Source organism: Drosophila montana, unplaced genomic scaffold (genome assembly GCF_035044405.1).
Source record: "Drosophila montana isolate Dmon_TW-CO22-7 unplaced genomic scaffold, ASM3504440v1 contig_3848_1, whole genome shotgun sequence".
NCBI lineage: Eukaryota > Metazoa > Arthropoda > Insecta > Diptera > Drosophilidae > Drosophila > Drosophila montana.
Genome location: NW_026998720.1, coordinates 3,600,246 through 3,621,433, shown reverse-complemented (window position 1 = coordinate 3,621,433; position 21,188 = coordinate 3,600,246). Strand labels below are relative to the sequence as shown.

General features: G+C 43.2%; 8 protein-coding genes across 12 annotated transcripts; 2 read left to right on the top strand and 6 right to left on the bottom strand.

The window, feature by feature from the left end:
* Window positions 1-466: 466 nt before the first annotated feature.
* Window positions 467-8,685, bottom strand: mino (glycerol-3-phosphate acyltransferase mino). Of its 2 annotated transcripts, XM_064697235.1 has the most exons (8): window positions 7,824-8,685; window positions 4,091-4,205; window positions 3,384-3,548; window positions 2,332-3,317; window positions 1,962-2,266; window positions 1,544-1,896; window positions 1,163-1,484; window positions 467-1,104 (listed from the first exon to the last, which is right to left on the bottom strand). In XM_064697235.1, exons 1-8 carry the CDS (start codon window positions 7,934-7,936, stop codon window positions 875-877), a joined length of 2,589 nt encoding a protein of 862 aa, XP_064553305.1. In that variant the 5' UTR covers window positions 7,937-8,685; the 3' UTR covers window positions 467-874. The 2 variants fall into 2 exon arrangements, with proteins under 2 accessions (XP_064553305.1, XP_064553306.1); XM_064697236.1 differs by lacking the exons at window positions 4,091-4,205; window positions 7,824-8,685 and adding an exon at window positions 3,684-3,827.
* nenya lies at window positions 4,116-5,593 on the top strand. Its single transcript, XM_064697246.1, has one exon. The coding sequence runs from the start codon at window positions 4,632-4,634 to the stop codon at window positions 5,328-5,330; it is 699 nt and encodes a 232-aa protein (XP_064553316.1). The 5' UTR covers window positions 4,116-4,631; the 3' UTR covers window positions 5,331-5,593.
* Window positions 8,686-8,982: 297 nt separating the features above from the next.
* RpL4 (ribosomal protein L4) lies at window positions 8,983-10,972 on the bottom strand. Its single transcript, XM_064697242.1, has 4 exons — window positions 10,830-10,972; window positions 10,436-10,616; window positions 9,995-10,365; window positions 8,983-9,750 (listed from the first exon to the last, which is right to left on the bottom strand). The coding sequence occupies exons 1-4, from the start codon at window positions 10,830-10,832 to the stop codon at window positions 9,100-9,102; spliced, it is 1,206 nt and encodes a 401-aa protein (XP_064553312.1). The 5' UTR covers window positions 10,833-10,972; the 3' UTR covers window positions 8,983-9,099.
* A 90-nt stretch (window positions 10,973-11,062) lies between these two features.
* BCAS2 (BCAS2 pre-mRNA processing factor) lies at window positions 11,063-12,085 on the top strand. Its single transcript, XM_064697245.1, has 2 exons — window positions 11,063-11,203; window positions 11,263-12,085. The coding sequence occupies exons 1-2, from the start codon at window positions 11,129-11,131 to the stop codon at window positions 11,956-11,958; spliced, it is 771 nt and encodes a 256-aa protein (XP_064553315.1). The 5' UTR covers window positions 11,063-11,128; the 3' UTR covers window positions 11,959-12,085.
* On the bottom strand, window positions 11,949-15,642 carry LOC135438764 (colorectal mutant cancer protein). 3 transcript variants are annotated; one of them, XM_064697239.1, is made up of 7 exons: window positions 15,055-15,642; window positions 14,358-14,613; window positions 13,935-14,294; window positions 13,735-13,868; window positions 13,388-13,602; window positions 12,604-13,329; window positions 11,949-12,547 (listed from the first exon to the last, which is right to left on the bottom strand). In XM_064697239.1, the coding sequence occupies exons 1-7, from the start codon at window positions 15,379-15,381 to the stop codon at window positions 12,394-12,396; spliced, it is 2,172 nt and encodes a 723-aa protein (XP_064553309.1). In that variant the 5' UTR covers window positions 15,382-15,642; the 3' UTR covers window positions 11,949-12,393. The 3 variants fall into 3 exon arrangements, with proteins under 3 accessions (XP_064553309.1, XP_064553308.1, XP_064553310.1); XM_064697238.1 differs by having other exon boundaries at window positions 13,388-13,674; window positions 15,055-15,640; XM_064697240.1 differs by lacking the exon at window positions 15,055-15,642 and adding an exon at window positions 14,678-14,851 and having other exon boundaries at window positions 13,388-13,674.
* A 113-nt stretch (window positions 15,643-15,755) lies between these two features.
* LOC135438721 (coiled-coil domain-containing protein 149) lies at window positions 15,756-18,176 on the bottom strand. The gene is made up of 6 exons (XM_064697143.1): window positions 17,834-18,176; window positions 17,189-17,779; window positions 17,021-17,128; window positions 16,776-16,860; window positions 16,576-16,714; window positions 15,756-16,518 (listed from the first exon to the last, which is right to left on the bottom strand). The coding sequence occupies exons 1-6, from the start codon at window positions 17,963-17,965 to the stop codon at window positions 15,918-15,920; spliced, it is 1,656 nt and encodes a 551-aa protein (XP_064553213.1). The 5' UTR covers window positions 17,966-18,176; the 3' UTR covers window positions 15,756-15,917.
* A 208-nt stretch (window positions 18,177-18,384) lies between these two features.
* Window positions 18,385-19,904, bottom strand: LOC135438725 (uncharacterized). Of its 2 annotated transcripts, none has more exons than XM_064697148.1 (3): window positions 19,559-19,904; window positions 18,742-19,132; window positions 18,385-18,682 (listed from the first exon to the last, which is right to left on the bottom strand). In XM_064697148.1, exons 1-3 carry the CDS (start codon window positions 19,754-19,756, stop codon window positions 18,450-18,452), a joined length of 822 nt encoding a protein of 273 aa, XP_064553218.1. In that variant the 5' UTR covers window positions 19,757-19,904; the 3' UTR covers window positions 18,385-18,449. The 2 variants fall into 2 exon arrangements, with proteins under 2 accessions (XP_064553218.1, XP_064553219.1); XM_064697149.1 differs by having other exon boundaries at window positions 18,385-18,679; window positions 19,559-19,903.
* Window positions 19,905-19,925: 21 nt separating this feature from the next.
* Window positions 19,926-21,013, bottom strand: LOC135438727 (copper homeostasis protein cutC homolog). The gene has a single exon (XM_064697150.1). The coding sequence runs from the start codon at window positions 20,877-20,879 to the stop codon at window positions 20,097-20,099; it is 783 nt and encodes a 260-aa protein (XP_064553220.1). The 5' UTR covers window positions 20,880-21,013; the 3' UTR covers window positions 19,926-20,096.
* Between the last annotated feature and the right edge of the window lie 175 nt (window positions 21,014-21,188).

The following is a 21,188-nucleotide window of genomic DNA, read 5'->3' as shown; positions in this document are numbered from 1 at the left end:
AGGACTATTACAGCTCGTAATTGTTGGAAAAATAATTTTTTAAAAAAATAAATTATTCACTTCAAAAACTCACTGGTCCGATGCTGATAAGGTATGGCTTATATATAAGCACAGTGAAACTAAAAATGCAAGGTTCGCTCGTCACCTTTTTGACCGATTGTTTCTATGGCAGCTATATAATGTAGAAGTCCGATCCGACCGGTTCCGACATATGTACAACGCTCAAGAGAAAGACTGAACTATGCAAAGTTGTATGATAGCTTTAAAACTGAGTTTGCATAAAAACACACGGACATATATCGGCAGTTGATACAGTCTAAGAATAGGTGTACTTTGGTGGTGTCGAAGATGTCATGAAAAATTATAATATCCTCACAAGGCTACAAAATTAATTTTTTAGAAAAGATTTTAAAATTTTATAATCGGTTATTACAAACAATAAAAGAAAAAGGCGATGCGACAAGAATTTAGTTTCGTTGTTTTACAAAAATTTTATTTCATTATCAAATCAGTTCATTATTTGGTTGAAATTATATTTTTAAGTTTAGATATAGCTGCTTCTACAACTGCCCATAAAAAATATGCTTATATACATAAGTATGCACATATATATGTATTTATTTATACATATTTTGTTCCAGTTTTGGTTTAGTCGCTTAGCTAACCTACAGTAAAAATGTAGGAAGCTCTTTGGCATTGGCATAACTCGTATTCGTACGACTAAAGAACTAAAGTTATATATTACGTCTTACTGTTAGATCTAGGAGTATGCACTTTAATCTTAAGTAGATTTAACTACTTTGTAACGAAAGAAATAGAGAAACGAGTGCCAAACGTAAAGAAAAAATTATATATGAAAACAAAAGCATATTGCTTAAGCCGACGGCGGGTTGTTCGATTGTTTTTGGCTAAAGTGACCCTCGTTGAACTTTGGCACAACGGCTTCAATCTTCTTAACAATGGTGTTGAGCGATTCACGTGACATTTCGTAGAGTGTGTTAAGCGAGATCAGACGCATGCCACGTTGGTTGCATACCTCAATCACAGACCATTTCTCAAACAATTTCAAGCAATTACGCACAGAATCCGTCGAGATGCTTTCAGCTGGAAGGAAAATACAAATGAGTTTAATTTGCTATTTAAATTATTTAGCAGTGCTTACCGTATGCACAGCTGCCACGCTTTACTTTGTTGGTTAGATCGTTGATAACGAAACTGATAAACTCAGATTCCAGCATTGCGCTCCGATGTAAAATTTGCAGCGACTGGGCTACAATCAGATATGTTGATGCAAACGGTGCTAGCACCTCGCAAATGTGCCGCTGCTGCTCGAGTGTATCTCTGGCCAGCAGCAACAACTCAGCATCCTCATGCGACACATGCAGATAGTCCTCATCATTATCATCATCATCATTTTCATTTAAATCATAGGCCAATCTACGTGCCAAGCGACGTGTCTCCGCAATATGATCTGATTCTTGCACCTATAAATATAAACATTGTCAGCATCTTTCAATATATAATATATTGCCATATAAATAACCTCATTTCTGCGCAGGCAACCATTGATGAGCAGCTCTTCCAGCTGTTTATAGAGCATAGCCTCCAATAATTGCGTGGGCTTGTTTAGTATAAATTCGTAGCGATAGACAAGACAGTTCTCCAGCGCTGTCTCAATTAGTTTTTTCTGCGAAACACCAACTGTTTGATTAGCATCTTTGTCGGACAGATTGGGTTCTGGCAGGAGCGCATGAAATGTGGTCAACAATATGGAGCTGAGTGCAAAGTGAGGAGTTAACATGTTGGAGTAGTAAGCCAGCTCAATGAAGCTCTCCACCGAGGGCACCGCGCGAATAAACATGTGGCCATTCTCGTCGCGTGTGCGTGTTACCAGCTCTATAAAATGGTTGAATATATACATACAAAGAAGGTCGTTTTAATTTTGTTTGAGTTAGAGCTACCTGTCCCCAGCAGATCGCAAGCATAGGCCACAATGTGCGCCGATTCGCCCGAAAAACCCAAATCTTTGCAGCCAGACAGCGAATTCCGCAGATCATCCAGCGCGGCGGCAATTAGCTGCTCTTCGGCGCCATTGCGATAGCGTGTGAGCAGCAAAAAGGCCAGAGCATTGGTCGACATAACCGACGTGGCTGCCGCGCAGTCAAAAACTACCTGTCGCGAGATGCTCTCTATAAGATTGCGCTGCTCCTCGCAGACCACATCAGTTCCGTATAAGGATGACGTTGATTGATTGTGCTGCAGCGTCCTGTTTGCTCAAAATAAAAAATATAAAATGTACAAATTTGCATACGAAATGTGATTACAACTTACCTGGCTGCTGGCTTGTAAACCTTTGAACTGCCATCTTCGCGTGCAATTTTATTGTACGAGTTGACGAGCTCGCGTATTGAATAGGGTTCATTGAAATCTATGCGCATCAGTCCATAGTTTGAGTTGAGTGCTTTCCAAATGCCTGAAATTGCCTTCCTGAACGATTCAGGTACCTTCTTTTCCCCCTTTTGTTCACACACGAAATTACCATCGACCAGACGCTCATAGTTTACGGAGACGGGCACCAGCAGGGCGTCCGGTATGCTGCCATCCATGAAGGCATTCACAATCACAGATAGTATGCCGCCCTTGGGCATGCAAGGCTTTCCCGTGCGCGTACGTCCGCCCTCGATGAAAAATTCAACATTGTGACCCTGTTTGAGAGCGTGAGTTAAATACAAATGAAGCGCTGCGCGATAGAGCACATCCTTCTTTCCCTCAACGGGATCGATTTTGCGCTTGATGAAGAAGGCGCCCAGGCCGCGAAGCAGTGAGCCAAACACTGGTATCTGCAGATTATTGCCAGCAGCCACAAGTGGACTGCGTATATCATTGTTGGTCAGAATAAAAGTCACCATAATATAGTCCAAATGGCTGCGATGCAGCGGCACGAATATCAGCGGTGTGTCCGGTGAACGCTTTGAAGCATTCTGCAACATTTCAATTTGTTTCGTATTTGTCACAACGCCGGACAGAAAGCATGGCAAGAGTTTATAGAGCAACCAGGAGGTAATCGCTAGCAATGTATTGTTCAAAGTGGATCCCATTTCCTTGAGTATTTTGAAGGCACGTTGCTCTTGCTTAGACAGTATCTTCTGATATGATATGCCCACCTTGGCGTCCTCTTCCTCATCCTGATCGCCGCTAATGCTACGCGCGAGCAGCCGATGTCCATTTTTGGCATAGCGTTGTTCACGTAAAGTTTGCTCGGCGGCCTGTTTAATGGCATGTTTTAAAACGACATCGTTGTGCACAATTTCAGTGACCTGATAGTTTTATGATAATGAGACGTTAATTGCGATTGTAAATGTGTTACAAAGACGTGTACTCACCTGGCGGTAATCAAACTTCTCGCTGCGCACAACCTGAGCCACATAGGGGAATATACTGCCCCAGTCAAAAACGCTTTTGAATGGCTTTAAGCCCGCATGTGGCGTTAGCTGTAACATGTTCTGAGTGCCAACGCCATGGTCCACAGAGTTTTTGGCTTTCGGCTCCTGTACAAGCAAACGACGGTAAAATTAAATATATATATGCACATATCTGTACATAAGTGATGCAATTCGCCCGCGCAAATGCTTAAATACGTAACACACACATATGCACGCATATAAAACTTAAAAAAAGCTTACCTCAAACCAGCCTCGCGCCTGGAACTCATTCATTGTAATTAAAATTATGAGATTCACTTATATACGATTTGTTTTGTATAAAAATCACATTTCATTGAGCAAAGCGCCGACAACCAAATGCGGGGAGCGATAACTTTCGTCTAGCTTTTCTGAAGTTTATCGATTGGACTGCGAGACTATCGAGTCGGGCAACAACAAAGAAATAATAAAGATGGCAACTCCGCAAAAATATCAAATGGCATTGCTGGCGCTACATGTTATGTATGCATGTGTACGTTGTGCTTTACTGAATGAATAGCTTATCAGCTTTGCGCTGCGTACATATACATATTTGTATTGTGCATCGAGCGTTACGTATTCTAAGGTTATTGAATGTTCATGCGCTTTGATAAGCGGCGTAAACTTACATTTGATGCCCGAAGCGTGAACAGTATCTCGTTGCCAATGGTGTTGAACTTTCCCAACGATGAACGATAGCTTAGATTTAGATTGGGAAATAAACGGGCGATAATTGCGGGTGCTCTGTAAACAAAGAAAAGTATGTATGTAAATTAACAGTAATTCACCACCTTTGCATTATGTATTGTATTCAATTAAATAAATAGCTGGTAACTGCTATTGAATCAGTAGCACGCAATAAAATTGACGACTACCCCACTGAAAGCACCTCATACAGTCTGTAGTCCAATTTTTAAGTATGTATTTTATAAAGTTCACTAACCTAGCATATATATATAATAGTATATACGCTTGCCTGATAAGTTATTAGTTGTCCACAAAAACAAAGCCTTTTGAACTTTGTACCAAGCGAATCGTATTGATATAACACATACATACAAGCTTTGTATAAGCAACAGAGTGGCAAGGACGTCCTTCATCTCGAACCTATCCGTGTTGCCAGATAGTTGCATGAAATCTTTTAGTTGTGTATTTAAATTAAGTTAGATTATGCTTCCCATATACTGTAATAATTGCTTAAGCAGGCGTGATTTTAAGCCCGATATAAAATTTAAACTTACTCGATGCCATCACATAATCTGCGCTAGCTGCCTGCCCAAATCAACTGATGGCGACCGAAATTGTCCCGTCTGCCATCGCAGCTTAAGTGCCGTTACAATAACACACGATATGCCCAGCAATGTTGCCAACTATTTTTTGGATCCCATCATCTTTTTGAAAATGTATCGGTCCATTAGCAAGTTTCAAAGTAAACAGCGTATCATTCACTATACAAACTTCTACAAGCAGAAGGCGCGCCTGGCCAAAAAGAAGCGCAAGCTGCAGGGTTACAGAAAGCTGGAGGCACAATTGCTGGAGCAAAATGACTCTGAAAAGAAGCGCATCGTCGAGTTGCGCGACTATATTGACTACCATGAACGTCGCGAAGAAGCATTGCTGCCCGATACTAGCTTAAGCTCCACTGATATCTCGAGCACGGCACGCATGATGTGCCGCCCCCGCACACCCTCATTTAGCGCCACAGACACGACGCCTACTGATACGGAAATTGAGATGAGCGATAGCTACCACCTGCAGGAATTTAATAAACTACTCTCACAGGCGACCTCGACAAAATCAACTAGGAAGTCTGTGAAAAAAAGGAGAAAGGGTAAGAAACCAAAACTATTGAAATTTAAAAAGAAATAAAATAGTTTTATATACATATACATATGATGAACGACTCACTTCTAATTTAAAAACGTAAAGTCAGATGTTTTATGAATATATAAATAATAAATTCATAGTTTCCGTTACTCATGTTATGGAAAGTTTTTAGTATAAGAGGCTCAAGTGCTGAAAACTACGTACATTTGTATATATGTACGTAAATATTTGTATGAGCATGCACGAATACAATGATCGGAACGAAATAAAAGCTGGAAGAGATTAGAATTGTTCAGAGTGTAGGAATTGACATTTTCAATGGATTATATGCTGTAAATCTAAAGCTATTATTATTAAAATTGTTTAATAGTTTTATTTTAAATTTTAAGTCTTGTAAACCCCACGAAATTGGCCTATGCTTTTTTGCACCAAAACTTTTTAATCATAAAAATTGTCCTTAAATCGGAAAGAAAACTTAAAGCAATGTTTTGTATTTTTTTTTACCAAAAATAGATAAGTTTGCCTATGCTAAATAAATAAAATAAAAATATATGGTTTCCAGAGTTTTTGGTACTTTTTCAACATATCTTATGGCGGATGAGAGCTCTTATGGCTCAAATATTGTTAGAACTATTTATAGTCATACATTTTTCATAATTATTATCACAGAAAGAGCTTCCGGCAGTTCCAACAAATAGAATCAACTTTAAACTCAAAGCGTTCTAATTTGCGAGAGATTACTGTATTTGGTTGACACATGCATTGACATTTTGTTTATGGTTTAATCGCTTATTGACTGATATTTTGAAACAGTAATCGCTTGGAATAGCATTCAACACTTTCTTCTTGACTCCACTGAAGCAAAACATCAATCGTCTCAAATTATGAAATGAGCTTTGTACTGTTTGGCGCAATTAATGCAGATTAGGTTTATCGCCCGATTAAAGGTGTGCACTTAAAATAACAATAGCAGAACGCTAATCAGTTAATTAGCTGCTCATTTAATACATATTTGTGTGCATGCATGTGAGAGTACATACATCCGTTTGTATGTGTGATTTTCAATTACGATAATTGTTGCCAAACGATCGATCGAGTTGCTGTGCTTATCAGAAGAGCAACCAAAAGAGAGGGAAGAAAGCGTCATAGAGGCGTTGTGGGAGGTAGGCGCGAGTGCATGCAAAAAGTAATAGAAAAACTTGAACTTGCGTCAGCGTTGAGAAAGCGTGAATGCAAATGACCTTTGCGCATCCTTAGAACTAACATATCGACCAACCGATGCTCTTCCTTCGCGCACGACACGTGCTTGATAAGCGCAATGCAAAACATGCACCAAAACGGCACGTTCGACCACGCAGAATTTGTAAATTGCGCGCGCGACACAAACAAAGAAGCAGCTCAAAAGTGCAGAGTGCACGCTGCCGGTGGGCGTTACTCGAAGCTCACCCACCTGCCGTAGAACAAAATCGAAAGCTCATTTCGCATGCGCTGCATAACTCAAGCGATGCAGCAACAACTACATTTGTCCATTACTTCGCTCTGTTTGGTTGTTTGTGTGTCTAAAAATAACGGCGCTCTTGACCACCAATTTACATAAGACACACATACATGCATATAAATAAGTAAACTTATTGCAGTTGGTACCTAACGAACTTGAACTACACGCTGTTAGAAGCAAGCTTTTTGTGTTTACCCTAAAACTATAGAAATTAGGCAGTGGCATTACAACTTTGACTGTTAAATTGTAGAAAATACGGATATATAACTTTATCGATAAGTAAACAAAAATGAGTCGGAAATGTTATGGGCAATTTGATATTTAAAGTTTTAAAAACTTTCTGATATTAAGATCCGTATAAGTTTGTTATCATTTGAAAAAGTATCATTAAATTTGTTTTCCAGTGTTATTTCCTTTTTATCGATATACATATCTTTAAAGCGGACATATTCCTTATCTAAAGATCATTCGACCGCGTTAAAACATATTTTATTTAGACTGTTAAATTAAATATTGCATAAATCCATTTTAGTCATTTTCACATTGAGATCAGAGAAAGTAGAATTTAGACAGATAGGAATTGTTAGAAAATTAAATTTATTATCAGCATGTTTGTAGTTGAAGCAAAAATTATTTTTGTGACAACTCTTTTATTTATTGTTTACTGTTTTTAAGCACTTTATATATATATGTACATATTTAATGTACCTTTAACCCAAAAACCAGTTGATACATTGAAATGTTAAAGAATTTTTTGTTTTATTTGATAAACAAATGCCACAGAGGGGTATAAAAATTTTAATTTTTCACAAATTGAAATCATGGCTTGAATAGAACCATGCTAATTTGGAAGCCACCACTGTATGTATGTACATGTATGCATGTATTTGTGTGAGTCTGCATATGCTTGTGTGCAGCATGTACAGCTGCTTGTCGGCGTCATTAATTGAACCTGACAGATGCTGGTGTTGCCGGCAGAACCACTGTCGTCGCCGCATGATTTCTCTGGCTTCCCATGCCCACCGATATGTACTTACCTAGTTTTAGCAAAAACGTAGTAGACAATAAGTGCAACCGATGCGATTTCGATGCCGCCAAGCAAGGAAATTTCCGCCACGCATTGGGCAAAGTTCAAAACGCTCGTCAACATGGCTGGACTGGCGTAAGTGTATCCAAAAAAAAAAAAAATCTCGAACTCTGGCTTCCAAAGTGCGGGGTCTTTGCAGTGGTGGCCCGCTATTAAGATGGCACCCAATAATGCGGCTCTAATATAATGTTGATGCTGCTGGCAGAATGTATGTACTTTGCCTCTCGTGGCCGCAATCTTTGCGGAAAAATACGACGCGCATGGAGAGAGCGTCTCCTGCTCTCGCTCTGGCTATGACTGTTTACGTCTGATTGCTGCTACTATGTATGTGTATGTACAGATGCGCTCGTGTCGTCTCGCCTCTCCCTATATTGCGTTCTACTCTATATAACCAGACATCGTAGGTGTCGCGACCCGTAATTCGCGAGACAACGTAGTGAATATTATAAAGTATCGTATGATTTGGATTCTGCGCGTTTTGGTTTATTTTAATTTTGTTTTATTCTTTTTTGCGATTTACGCACAAATCTTGATAGTACACGCTTTATTATTAGTATTTATTTTTTTTTTAATGTGCAATAAACACTAGCGCATTTTTTTGTCTCTTTTGGCACTGACACTGTTCAAACGAGCTTTTGTCCTTTTCTTTGTGCTTATTGCTTCGTACTGGCCATTGTTGCCGGCTCCTTTGTTATTGGTTGTTTTTCTTTTTCCTTTCTTTTTTTTGCTCGCCAATTGCAAAAGGCAACACACAGAACTCGGAATTGATACGACTGCTCGACTCGAGCGCTCACTGCGGAATAAACACGCTTGCAATCGTTGCTGTTTAATTAAATGCCAATTAACGTGTGACAACAAATGTGGACACATAAAAAATACAAAGTATAAACGTAGCGCATGCCGAAGATCATCATCAGCAGCATTTCACGAGCGACAAAAGCACAGCCGATAAGAGCATCGATAGGCAGCGACTAAATGTTATCAGCTGACGAGCCCAGCAAAAGAGAGGGCAACATAGCACATACGCTCATTAAAGAGAACATCTCAAGAGAAAGAGACAAACACGAGGCAGCAAAAAGAGCAACAACTAATGACCTAAGACTAAATAGTTTAATATAGATATTACTTTCGCACTGTATTATGAATAAAATTCATACAACTTTTGTTATTTATTATATAAAAAGAGTGTGTTTTGTAGTCGGCTATTACGTGGAAAGTAAATCAGTTTACTTCTTGGCCGCTGGTTTCTTGGCGGCAACCTTCTTCTTGCGAGCGGCCAACAGCTTAGCGCGATTGGCAGCAGCCTTTGTGGCGACATTGGCAAAGTGCGACTTGGCCAGCTCGACGTTCTGTTTCTTAGCCTTGGCCAATACCTTAGCCACGGTACGCTTCTCAGCGGCCAGGGCGGCACGACGCTTGAGCACCTCAGCATATGGGTTCAACTTGATCAGTTGACGCACATTGGACAAGGGATTGAGGCGGCGCACGCGACGGAACACATGCTTGCGTGGATCACGCAGCACTTTACGGATCTCCTCGGATTTCAAGAGGCGCGACAGATCTGTGTTAGCCATCTTAGGCTGGGGTAGATTGTAACCCTTCTTCAGAGTGGATGGCTTCTTCCAGGTGCCGAACAGATCGTTCAGGCGCGAGAATGCCGACTCCGTCCAGATGACAAAACGACCAACATGACCGCCTGGAGCCAATTTCAGCAAGTTCAGCTTATCCACACTGATGGTCTCAATGCCGGGGATGTTGCGGAACGCCTTGCGCAGACCCTCATCCTTGTGGTAGACAACAAGTGGGCCACGGCGGGCAATGCGGCGACGGTCGCGCATGGTACCACGGCCAGCACGGAAGCGCTGCGACTTGTACACCTGCAATGGATTTGACATTTAGTATCAATCAATCAATTCGAAACGATTCATCTGTTGCCCTCCACTGCAAACGGTTGTAGCTTTGGATCAGGCTACAATCGTAACGCCTAGGAGGGCATTTGATCTAGCAATGCATTATAAATACTACTCCATGGAGCAGGTAAACGAAATACCAATCATAAGCATTCCGTTTACATATACATTGCTGCAAATTAGCCACATTAGGCAGTTATTGTGTACACACCTTCTGGATATCTGCCCAGACCTTCAGGCGGCGCAAGAAGACAACAGCCTGCTTGGTCTTCTGCAGTTTCTGCACCTCATCGGAGACAACCAATGGGAACTCGGAGACGCCATCGATAACGTGTCCCTTTGACTGCACCAACGCTGGCACACCGGAGGCGGCAATAGCCGACACCAGGGCATAACGGCGCTGGTTTACATTCACCTTGCGGTGCCAGCGACGGAAGGTCTTGGTTGGTGCGAACATGCGACCACCACGGCACATGTTGCCAAAGGCACCCTGGCCGGAGCGATGAGTACCGCCACCACGCACACGAGGGATACGTGCAACGGCACGGCCAGTACCCCAGGATTCGGCAGAGGTCTGGTGACCTGGAAGTAATGGAATATAAAAACTTGTTTACATTGTTTACAAACAAATACGCGCGCTGGATGCACTTACCCGCCAGTTCGCTGACGGCATAGGGCTGACGGTTGTTGCGGCGCATCAGCTGGTGCACCTCGTTGACCACATCCGGACGGATGGGCGCCTTGAATACCGCGGGCAGGCAGATGTTTTTCTCCTTGACTGCCTCATTCTTTTCCGTGTACACGGAGACCAATGGCCTGGCGTTGCCTAAGCTCTGCAAGCACAATCGAAAATAATTTGTTCAATTATAAATCAAAACAGTCATGCAGCGTTGTCAACGTCGCGCGGCAACCGCGCACTGCCAACACGTGGAGGTTAGGACGAATTTTTGTAGCATATTTTCCATGTTTTTCGCGTTTAAAGACTGTAAAACGACGCGTTTTGCAGTTGGCGGCGATCCTAGCAACACTTAAATACACTTTCTCACCATTTTCGCTGATTTTTAATCCCAATAAATGGTTTTAATTTTTCTGCAAACGCAGATGCCGTCCTCTATTTAATAAGAAGAACGAAGAAAGAAAGAGAGCTGCCGGAAATGGGCTAAAAGTGCTGCCAATCGTTTTTCAGACGTCACGGTTGCATTTAAGACAACATGGATGGTGGACTGTCAAAATGAAAAGTGCTTAAAATACGTATGTTTATCGAATGCTTCGTACGTTTTACAGCACTAAATAAATATAAACATAAATTGTGAATTTTGCGAAAAGCAAATCAATTTTAAAACAAATGGCTGATGAAGTTATTGTCGATGCTTTGCCTTATATAGATCATGGCTATGACGATGTGGGCGTCAGAGAATCGGTATATGAAGTGGTGTTTCTTTAATGTTGTTTTGATACTAATACATTTTTTGACACCAGGCGATGGCTATGGTTGAGGAGGAATGCCGGCGCTACAGACCCACCAAGAACTACCTGGACCACCTTCCACTGCCAGCGAGTACACCATTCGAGACGCCGCTGATGATCAATGAATTTGAACGCATACAAAATCGTTTGCCCATGGAGACTCTCTCCATGAAGCGTTACGAACTACCGCCGCCACCTTCGGGCAAGTTATCCGAAGTCTCTGCCTGGCAAGAGTCCATTGAGAACTCAATGGCACAGCTGGAGCATCAATGGGTGCGTTCGTTAAATCTTGAGCTAATGCTGGACTACGGCACTGAAGCCTGGAAATCCTATCTGGAAGTGTTTACAGCGATGCAGGCTAAAGCTCAGCTTCAGCTGCAGCAGCTGAAAAAGGACATGCAGGACGTTAACTGGCAGCGTAAACAGGCCCAAACACAGGCGGGCGAGAAGCTGCGCGCTCTAGAAGCACACTGGGTGCTCCTCGTATCCAAGAACTATGAAATTGAAACTGAATGCGTTGAGCTGGAGAAAGTTATTAAAGCGGCTCGTGAGCAACTCGACCAGTTGACGCCTTCAAGCGAAGAGCAGTTGCCACAGACGGAACATATTAATGGACATGCAACAAGAAGCGACAGCAATGACACCAATAGCAATGATGTGGATGAAGCTGCTGCCGAGAATGAGGATGAGCCCACAAATGATGCGTAGTTTTTTATTATAATTTGTACAATTTTAAATACATATATATTGAGTCATATAACAAGCAAAATGCGAATACATTGTATAAATATAGGATCCGTGTGTGTACGCGTTGTGTGGTAGCTTCTCCACCTAATCTAGATTTAATTAATCGTATATGCAAGTATACGTATGTATGTAATTGTAGTTAATACAGCTTCACTTGCTGTTTTCAGTTGTAGTCCTTTATGGCACATTCGTGATACAATCTATGGCTTAGGGGTCGCCCGGAGCGGACACTGTGTGGCGCATTGGCGGCGGGAGCAGCAGCAGCAACGGGGTTGAGTTACAAAATAGCAGACAGTAAAGGAACCATAGCGTTTAGCAGGATATGTGGCAGGCGTGTGCGCTTCTACACTCCGGTACGTCCAAGCTAGCAACAGATGTAGGATTCTTCGCGAACATCTACAACGTGGTCTCAGGAACAAGTTCGTTGTGTTGCAATCTGTGTCGGTGCTGTTGCTCCTGCTCCAGCCGCATTTCGGCCACCTTTTGCTCCAACCTTTTCATGCGCAACTGATATTTGCGTTTGCTCTGCTCCAGGAGCTGGCTCAGCTGGCTGCAAGGAAGAGATTGTTAAGTCTGTGGATTAAATAACTTTTTACCCTAGTTTACTCATTCGATTTTTGCAGTTCCCTCAAATTCTGATGCATTTGCTCGCACTTCTCGTCGTTGGCCTTTTGTGCGGCATTGATATTCAGCAGGGTTTGAATGCGACTTTTTAGCTCCGTTTCCCGACCCAGCGCTTCGACCAGCTGCTGCTCAGTGAGCGCAGCATGCTCGGCCTCAGAGTAGGATACCCGATTGTCTGACTGCAGCTGCTTGAGCGCCTCGTGCAGAATGCTCACACGCTCATTGGCATATTGTTGCTCGCGCTCAGCCTCCTCCTTTTTAGTTTTCAGCTGCTGATTCTGCTCGCGTAAGTCAAGCAGCTCCTGCATTATGACAGCCGTCTCCAGATCCATGGGCGACTTCTTTTCCTTGTCGTGCTCGTGCTCGTGCTCGCGCAACTCCTGATCTTTCTCCAGAGCCAAACGTTTCTTCTCAAAGACATCACTGAATGGTGACTCCAGATTGACTATGGTATGCTGCACGACCGATCGTCTACCCTTCAACTTAGAGACGTGATAACGCAGACGATTGTCGTCGTCGTCGCACCATTTACGTGTGCCCTTGGGCGTATGATCAACGCCCAGATTAATATTATGCTGCCAGGGACCCAAGCTGTTCTCGCACAGATTCTTTTCACTCTCTAGTCGTGCCAGCAAATGATGCGCCACCGTTTCCACAGCACGGCGACTCTCCTCGGCCGCGGCTGACTTATCGCTGAGCAATGCTAGCCTGGAAGTTAGTATATCAATCCATTTTCTTCTGTTTATGTGCCCAAAGATATACCCACCTGCTCTCCAGTAACGCCAGCATCACATCGTAGGCCTCGATGGCGCGATCGCTGCAATTGAGCGCCAGCTGCAAAGCCACAGCGTTTGACTCGTATTTGCCGCAAAGTAGATACAGGTGCTCCGTGTGCTCTTTGGATTCATCCAAGGTGAGTGATAGCAATGTATTGCGCATCTTCAGTTGCTCCATTTTGCGCTGCAGTCTCTCCAGCTCGACCTGTAGAGGCGCCATAAAGCTGTCCATTAGCGAGTTTTGTTTGCACACCAAATGCTCGACCAGATTTATTTCCTAAAAGGAGCAATCGGTGAGTGTGTGAGATGGAGTCTATATGCGCAGCTGCCGACTTACCTCATTGCTGATCACCGTTTGGCTGTCGTTCTCAGGTGGGGCCTCCACTTTAGACTCGTTCTTGCTGGCGCAACGCAGTTTTACCCGTTCAGCCATTTTGACGCACTTCTGTGGGCTGGTTACAGATACGCAGGCTGTAAAGAATTAGTTATTGAGGTTTGAAAGGAGTACGGGTTAAACATTAGTTTGTCTAGCCTAACCGTTCAAATCGTTGAGTCGCTGATCATCTGGGACGCAATTGTTGCCATTTTCATTGGCCTCCAGTTCACAGGCAAAATAAATGACATTCGGTTGATCTTCCACGACAGCTGAGTCTTTATCCTTGGTGGACATTTCGGCCTGCATCAGTGCAATTTGTGCGCGTAGATGCAGTACCTCTTCTTGCAGGGCTTCCAGCTGTCCCTTGTTGATGGCATCCTGTGGCTTGATGTGCATGTTGTCCGCGCTGGAGCAGGCACCTTCAAAATCCTCCAACGGTTCCGTTTGACACTCGCCTTCGGCATCCGCATTGGTTAGATTCAACTCAGAGTTATATATGGAGCCCTCCTGATAACTGAGCTCTGTGGGTTAAAAGGAGATCTCTTTTGCAGTTATCTTCAATTAGTTATATTTATTGGACTTACCACTGCCCTCCCCCTCTGGTTCCTGCTCCTCTATTATGATATGCTCCTGTTTGCTGCGCAATTTCTTGCTCAGCTCCGCAATTACGCAGTGCATCTCTGTGATGCGGCACTCGTGTGCTTGGCTAACAACCTCAAGACGCTTGTGGCACATATCGCGCTCCACATTGCTCTCAGCTAGTTGGCGCTCAGCCTGTTGCAGGCGCTGCGACAGTTCACGCACGCGATTCTCCAGCTGCTGCACGGACAACTGCTCAACCTGCAATTTTACAGAGATTTGATTAAAATTGGCCAGCAAGTGTTGACATCATCTTAGATATCACATTGATGGGGCGCCGCGACATTGGCTGTGCCATTAGCGTGTATTCCCAACTGCGTCGCTTCTCGGCATGCTGAAAGAGGCCGCCGCTGTTGCCGCCCAGAGGCGTGTCGCTGCAGCACAGACAGCTTAGGCTGCGCGGCAGCAGTTGCTCCGATATCATGACCAGATCAAACAAAAAAAAATAAACACAAATTTTCGCCAACGATTACGTCGTCGTTGTTGCTGCACTTCGTCTGGCACGCCGCTGCAGCTTGACCCTGCGACGTGCCACGCATCTGCGCAGTGCGCAACGCAGCCAATTTGACATGAACACATACATACATATGTATATACATATACATATATGCCCGCCTATGGATTTCTGTATCGTTCACTTACTTTGTTGACAATGTCCAGGGTCGAGCAGCTGGATATGTTATTGTCGCTCTCGGTTGTGTCGCGCTGCGTATGCTCCGGCGAGTCCAGCTCGTGGGAGCCTACAACATGCCTGTGTTGCCCCAGACTGGCGGTGGGGCCGCCGCCCCGCGGTGATATGCTGCCAAAGACGAATTCAATGTCATCGCCCAACACACCGCCGCCGCCCTTTGATATGCCTTTGATATCCCTTTGCTGTTGTTGTTGCTTGCCCTGTCGGCGTGCCACATCGGCGCCAATCTTGGCAACGCGCGCTACTTGCACATCGTTGGACAACATAAATGGATCCATTGACTGGCCGCCTTTCTGATTGTATTGTGTGGGTTGGTTGGCTGGGCAGCAGGCTGGCTCAGACGGTTGGCTTTGTTTGCGCTGTGTTTATTACGCGTTTTTGGCTGTTTTTTGATTGGGGCTCCATTTCCATACAATAATGGCACTTGAATTCACATGGTCTACGCGACCCACTTGCAACTTTAAGGCATTTTTAATTCAAAACAAAACAAAAAATAAAACACTTGTTTCTAATTGCAGTAGCTACAACTTTCTTATCAGAAAATGTATACTATGGTAGCTATGCAGTGTTGGACAACGCTTAAACTAATGTCAAGAGTGCTGTAAAACTGCACGTAAATTAACGGAATAAATATTTTAAAACAGAATACAAATAAATGGTCTTTTCTCTGCAAACAAGTGTTTATTGTACGTTGTAAACAATAGATAAATATATATAATTAATAATTCGCATTGTATATAACGGCATATGCACGATATGCTTTCAAGAATAGGTATGCATGGAAGCATTACACAAACATTCAACAAGTTTACAACTACTGCATTGTTGCAGCATTCTCGGCGCGTATTGTCACCATCGCCTCGTAGTCACGCATATCCAAATCGTGCAGTGCCTTCTGCACCAATGCCGCCAAATGTGGCGGCAAATCTTTCAGATCCTCCGTTCGTTCCCTAGCCACGGCGCTGGATACGCGTGGTGTGCCATTGCAATCGAAACCACAATTGCCCGAATCTGTCGTTGCTGAGGATGATTTCAATGCATTGATGCCCAGGTCATGCAGTCGTACATCTATCCCATAAACAGAGGAGTCAGCCGACTCTGATGACAGCGAGGACATGCCGTCATCAGACTGCAAGACACCAATGCACTCATTGGCACTGGATCTCATATCATATGGCTCGGATGATAAAGTATTTGTTTCCTGCGCAGAAGCAGAAGGAGTTGCCGTCGCTGCTGTCGCTTCTGTACAATGGCCCACATCATCGACCATGGCAGCACAGTAACCATTAAGTAGTAGCTGCGATGGCGCGTAGCCCAGCTCCTCGTCCTCATCCTCCACAGCGGTATTTTCAGAGTCACCGCTAAGGAGTTGCTGCCAGCGTTGTTCCAGCTCCGCCATTTTACCCGCAAGGATTCTACGTTTAGCAGTGGTTAGAAACATTTTCGAGTATTTATCATATTTTGATCCTTACTTGTTAGTTCGCTTCTGATGCGTCAGCGCCAAATTCTTGTCGTTTAAGTTGTCCAGCAGCGCCAGGCACAAAGATTTCAGATCGTGTATTGTTTCCGTTTTGCCAGGCAGATCAATTCCGCTCTCCAGTATAGTTTTTACTGCAAATACAAATTATATGGAAAATCAATTTAAGCAACGTGTGAATGTATATTAACTCACCTTGTCTGGGGCTTAGTATGGTTTCATCATTCGTGCTACCGCCAAGCTTGACAATGCCCTTTTTGCGCTTTGCTTCCAGCATGGACTGAGTGAAATTTATAGATTTTAGATTACATAATAAAAAGATTATTTATGGGTTATTAAATATTGTATATGTTTCAGAAATATACTAGTTGTCTGGTATATTTGTGTAATAGGCGATATTTTTACCCGTCCAGCAAAGCTATATGACTTTGATTATCTACCTTATACTTGCTGACCGACTGCTTAGTGAGTTCCAGCTCGCTCTCCTGAATCTTGACGCGCTCGTGCAGGTACTTGTTCTCCAGCAGCACGCCATCAATGTCCAGCAACTGAAATGTCGATATTAAATACTTATTCAGTATATGGATTGTAAAACTCAAGCCACTTACATTTGGATGCATTTTGTTGGCTTTTAGTGCTACTAATAGTTCATGGTTAAGCCTATGCGCCTTGCACTTGTAGGCATCGCGCTCCGTCATCAGCTCCTCCTTTTCATCAATAATCGCCTTGAGATCGAATGCTAATTGTGCGTTCTTCTTTTTTAGATTCTCCAGATGACAAATGAAATTTGCCCGTTCCCTTTTCCATTGCAGCTCCTCCTTGTTGTGCGCAGCATTTTCTGTGAGCAGCGCTTGCAGCCTGGACTTGCTATTGGACTCGCGTTCACGCAGCAGCTCCATGTCGCCCTGCAACTCACCCAGTCGTTGTTTTAGCGCTTCCACCTCCGTGTTGAGCTTCAGATTCAATTCGCGCGTCTCGTGCAGCAGCGCTGCCAGACTGGAATTCTGGCTCAAAGCGCCACAGGCGTTGCCATTCCCGGCCAGCAGTTCGCTATTCCGTTTCATGGCCGAGTAGCGTAGCTGCAGCGTCTCGGCCATCAATTTGTACTGATCACGCTCCACGCGAAACTGTTCCAGCTCCTGGCGCAGAATGCGCAACGCTTCAACTTTGCTCTGCAGCTTGCGATGAACCGCCGAGGTCTGAAATGGAACACATTAGATAATACAACAAATCCTAGTGGAACTGTTCTACACCTCCACGTTATAGGTTTCCATATGTTTGCCGAACATGAAGTCGTATTGGCTGACATTGACACCAGTGCTATTGCCATTACTGGCATTGCTGTGTCCATCGTCAGTGTCCATGCCGCTGGCGTATGTCTCCATATGTTCCTCTTGAATATAGACTCGTTACGGTTGACATGGACAGCCAACAGTTGTGCAGTGTCTACGGCATTGATTTGTTCTATTTAAATCAAATATTGCCGCACAGAAGTCAAAATAGTTGTCAACGTGCTTGTTCGGTATTAGTTGTGGCAATTTCTTCACATGCTAGACCATGTAAAATTAATCAATTTTTTTTTGCGCCTGCGCAATTTACAAAATTTAAATATACCACTGTTGCCAACTTAATGTAACATATGTGCGTTCAAAACAGGAGCAGCAGGTGTGCCCCTACAACAGAAACTGTTACAAACTTTAATGTTAGAACTAAACCGTAAGAGCTAAGCTGAAAAGTACATTTTATAACGTTAGTGAACAACAGAAGTATACCCCCCGCAATGTTGAAAACAAAAACCGTGAAAAACTATTCAATGACCATTTATTGTTTATTTTACTAATGCTGTTAATGTGTAAAATTTATTGTTTATTATTCAATATACGGATTGAAACTGAAATTCGTACGTGTTCTTTTTTGGCATACTTTTTCGAATGTAGTGTTAGACACTTTTTCATTGGCCAATTTATTGGCAGAGCATAGCTGATACAGTTGCTTTCGTTTAATCAGGGCCTTCAGCACCATTTTTGAAAGGATTTTGACATTTAGAAGTTTCTCGGACTTTATATTGAGTTGCTCAGCTATGGCCAAAACGTTTTCAACTACTAAGACAATATACAAATTTGACATATCAGTATGTATGGTAAAATAATAATAATAATACCTCTTTCAATTATGTGCTTCTGACATTGGTCCTCGCGAGTAGACTCTGTTGATTTGTTAAACGCCAGCGACAGAGATTCCGTTGATTTGCGCAGCACTGCCAGCTGGTCAACGGGCAAAATATTCTCCTGCAACGGGGTCATGCAATGGGTCCAGCATGTTTCAGCTATGTTGGGCCCCTTGCAGGACCATTGCTGTAGTTGGTATAATGCACGTTTCGCAGCCGCTTTGTCCTCACGCAGCAACATTAATTCATTGCCAATAGATATGAGATTTGCGCCAATTTCGCAGATTTGTTGCGCCAGGCTTGACTCTGAGCTGTGGTCCTGGTTATTGACGCTGGCCTTCTGCTCGGCTTCCAGCGCGTTGAACGTGGTCAGTGTAACGAAAAGCTGGTGACAAGTAGTTGAGAATTAGAAGAACATGTAATCGGGTTCTGGTCAAGGTTTCTCTAACTATAGGTTTCCTTTACCTAGCTCCGAATTAGCCAAACATACATTCGGATAACCATAACACATATACAAACGTGTGATAAAACACAAATACTTCTTGCTCCCATAAAAAAAAGGAAATCCCATTAATGAATGCCACTTTACCGCGTTTAAAGGGGTCGGAAATGGTTTTTAAGAAGTAACGAACAGAAATTTGCGGTTTTCATCTCATAATTTCGGATTGGCGAACATGGCTAGATTGCGCTGGACCAAAAATACATACATAGCTTCTTTATTAGGTTGGAGATGCCTCCTCTTGACAGTTGCATACATTTGCACTTGTTACAGGCTATATTGAATTAACTGCGTTGTTGTTGATTGCTTTACCTTCTTTTTGAGGCGCTTGACGTGTGATATCATTTGAGCATGGAGCTCCGACTGGCTCTGGTCTTCGAATAGCGTTTTCATGTGCTGCTCATTGGCTCGCAATTTCTCGAGTACGTTTCGGTTGCTGCGCACGACGTGTTTAAGATTGTCGATTTGGACAGCAAGTTTGTCATTATACTCGTCGGCCCTTTTCAGCATGTGCTCCGCGTTGTCCAATTGCTGGGCAAAACTAGCGAGCTCTACACAATCTGCGATTGAGCTCACCGATGGTGAGCTTCACACGAATTTAATTTGACAGCTTAACGTTCTAAATTTGTGTTTTTGCCAAAGATGATTTCAGAAATGTATAAATGAACATACAAAGCAATCGATTGAAACAAAATATCGTTATACTAGGATGTAAATTTAATATTATCTTAGAAGGTTAAGGACACAGTTTGCGGTAACTTATGGTTATGTACTACACTACTGGATAAATTCACATATGTACATTGTAAATATGCATAGCATAAATAATTAAAATAAATGTAATTGTCCTTTATCTGCAGCTCATGGCACTGGCTATAGCTACCATTTTACGCACAACGTAGATGTTTGTGCCATAGTATGGATCAATGTCCTGTTTGCCCATTGTTACATCGCACTCCATGCGTGTCGTCGTGGGTGCACTGTAGTCTTCGCTAGCTGTGTCCAAGGCAGACGCATGAAACTCTTGACAACGGCTGAAAGTAAGAATCTCTTCCAGATTAGCTACCTTGATGCCGGCGCCTGGCATTATAATAATGTCGCGGTGATGCTTAGCTATTAACTGCGCTAAGGAATCAACACCCTCGGCAGCTGATGCACGAAATCCGCTGCTAAGAACACGCTTAAAGCCCAGCTCTTTGAGCAATTGGACATTCTCGTGCATTAACTTCGGGTCGGTGAGATCAAAGGCGCGATGAAAGGTAACGGGCAGTCCGTACGAACGTTCCATCACACGTCGACACTTGTCCACGTCAATCGTTCGCTCTGGTGTAAGTGCCCCAAAAACAAAGCCATCGGCGCCATGAGTACGCAGCAAATCCATATCTGTTTGTATCGCCTGCATCTCCTCCTCGCTGTAGACGAAATCGGTGCCACGTCGGGGACGCAGCATGCAGTGGATGGGTAAAGTAAATGGCAGCTCTTTTAGTGTTTTCAGCGTTCCGGTTGTGGGTGTCAAACCGCCTTCCTGTAGTGCTGCACAGAGCTCTATGCGCGCGGCGCCACCTTCCTCTGCCGCAAATGCGGATTTTATGGAATCAACGCATACCTCCAACTTTATATCATGAGCAGACATTTTTGTTCGTCTGTTATGGTCTTTGATGGAGCTGGAGCTCTCTTGACAAAATTGTGTTTATATATATTTTGTTATTCGTGGTGTTGTTTATGTTCCTTCTTATGCGTGGGCTTTGACAGCTGTTAATTAGCAGCAAACCTAACAGCGACTAACATTTATTTTTACTGTTACCAACTGTTTAATATATCGAGTAGTAATTGCTCACAGAACAAGCTGATTCTATTGTAAATAATTCTCGCTTGCAACAAATAAAAAAAAACATATATCAATCAAAGATTGTTGTCGCCAGAGGTTGTTATAGTTCTTTGG

Bases quoted from the DNA above. Each gene is read 5' to 3' on its own strand.
- nenya (XM_064697246.1), top strand. From the start codon at position 4,632: ATGCTTCCCATATACTGTAATAATTGCTTAAGCAGGCGTGATTTTAAG.
- mino (XM_064697235.1), bottom strand. From the start codon at position 7,936: ATGTTGACGAGCGTTTTGAACTTTGCCCAATGCGTGGCGGAAATTTCC. The intron at 4,206-7,823 runs GTAAGTACATAT...CTTTGTTTACAG, and splicing joins TACGTTTTTGCTAAAACTAG to AGCACCCGCAATTATCGCCC. The intron at 1,105-1,162 runs GTAAGCACTGCT...TTTTCCTTCCAG, and splicing joins GCGTGGCAGCTGTGCATACG to CTGAAAGCATCTCGACGGAT.
- RpL4 (XM_064697242.1), bottom strand. The intron at 10,366-10,435 runs GTAAGTGCATCC...CATTACTTCCAG, and splicing joins TGCCGTCAGCGAACTGGCGG to GTCACCAGACCTCTGCCGAA. The intron at 9,751-9,994 runs GTGTGTACACAA...AATCCATTGCAG, and splicing joins TCTGGGCAGATATCCAGAAG to GTGTACAAGTCGCAGCGCTT.
- BCAS2 (XM_064697245.1), top strand. From the start codon at position 11,129: ATGGCTGATGAAGTTATTGTCGATGCTTTGCCTTATATAGATCATGGC. The intron at 11,204-11,262 runs GTATATGAAGTG...TTTTGACACCAG, and splicing joins ATGTGGGCGTCAGAGAATCG to GCGATGGCTATGGTTGAGGA.
- LOC135438764 (XM_064697238.1), bottom strand. From the start codon at position 15,381: ATGGATCCATTTATGTTGTCCAACGATGTGCAAGTAGCGCGCGTTGCC. The intron at 14,295-14,357 runs GTAAGTCCAATA...TTTAACCCACAG, and splicing joins ACCAGAGGGGGAGGGCAGTG to AGCTCAGTTATCAGGAGGGC. The intron at 13,675-13,734 runs GTAAGTCGGCAG...TGCTCCTTTTAG, and splicing joins AAACGGTGATCAGCAATGAG to GAAATAAATCTGGTCGAGCA.
- LOC135438721 (XM_064697143.1), bottom strand. From the start codon at position 17,965: ATGGAGACATACGCCAGCGGCATGGACACTGACGATGGACACAGCAAT. The intron at 16,715-16,775 runs GTGAGTTAATAT...TTGTATTTGCAG, and splicing joins CATACTAAGCCCCAGACAAG to TAAAAACTATACTGGAGAGC. The intron at 16,519-16,575 runs GTAAGGATCAAA...TGCTAAACGTAG, and splicing joins CATCAGAAGCGAACTAACAA to AATCCTTGCGGGTAAAATGG.
- LOC135438725 (XM_064697148.1), bottom strand. From the start codon at position 19,756: ATGCTGAAAAGGGCCGACGAGTATAATGACAAACTTGCTGTCCAAATC. The intron at 19,133-19,558 runs GTAAAGCAATCA...ACTTGTCACCAG, and splicing joins TCAAGCGCCTCAAAAAGAAG to CTTTTCGTTACACTGACCAC. The intron at 18,683-18,741 runs GTATTATTATTA...ATATTGTCTTAG, and splicing joins GAAGCACATAATTGAAAGAG to TAGTTGAAAACGTTTTGGCC.
- LOC135438727 (XM_064697150.1), bottom strand. From the start codon at position 20,879: ATGTCTGCTCATGATATAAAGTTGGAGGTATGCGTTGATTCCATAAAA.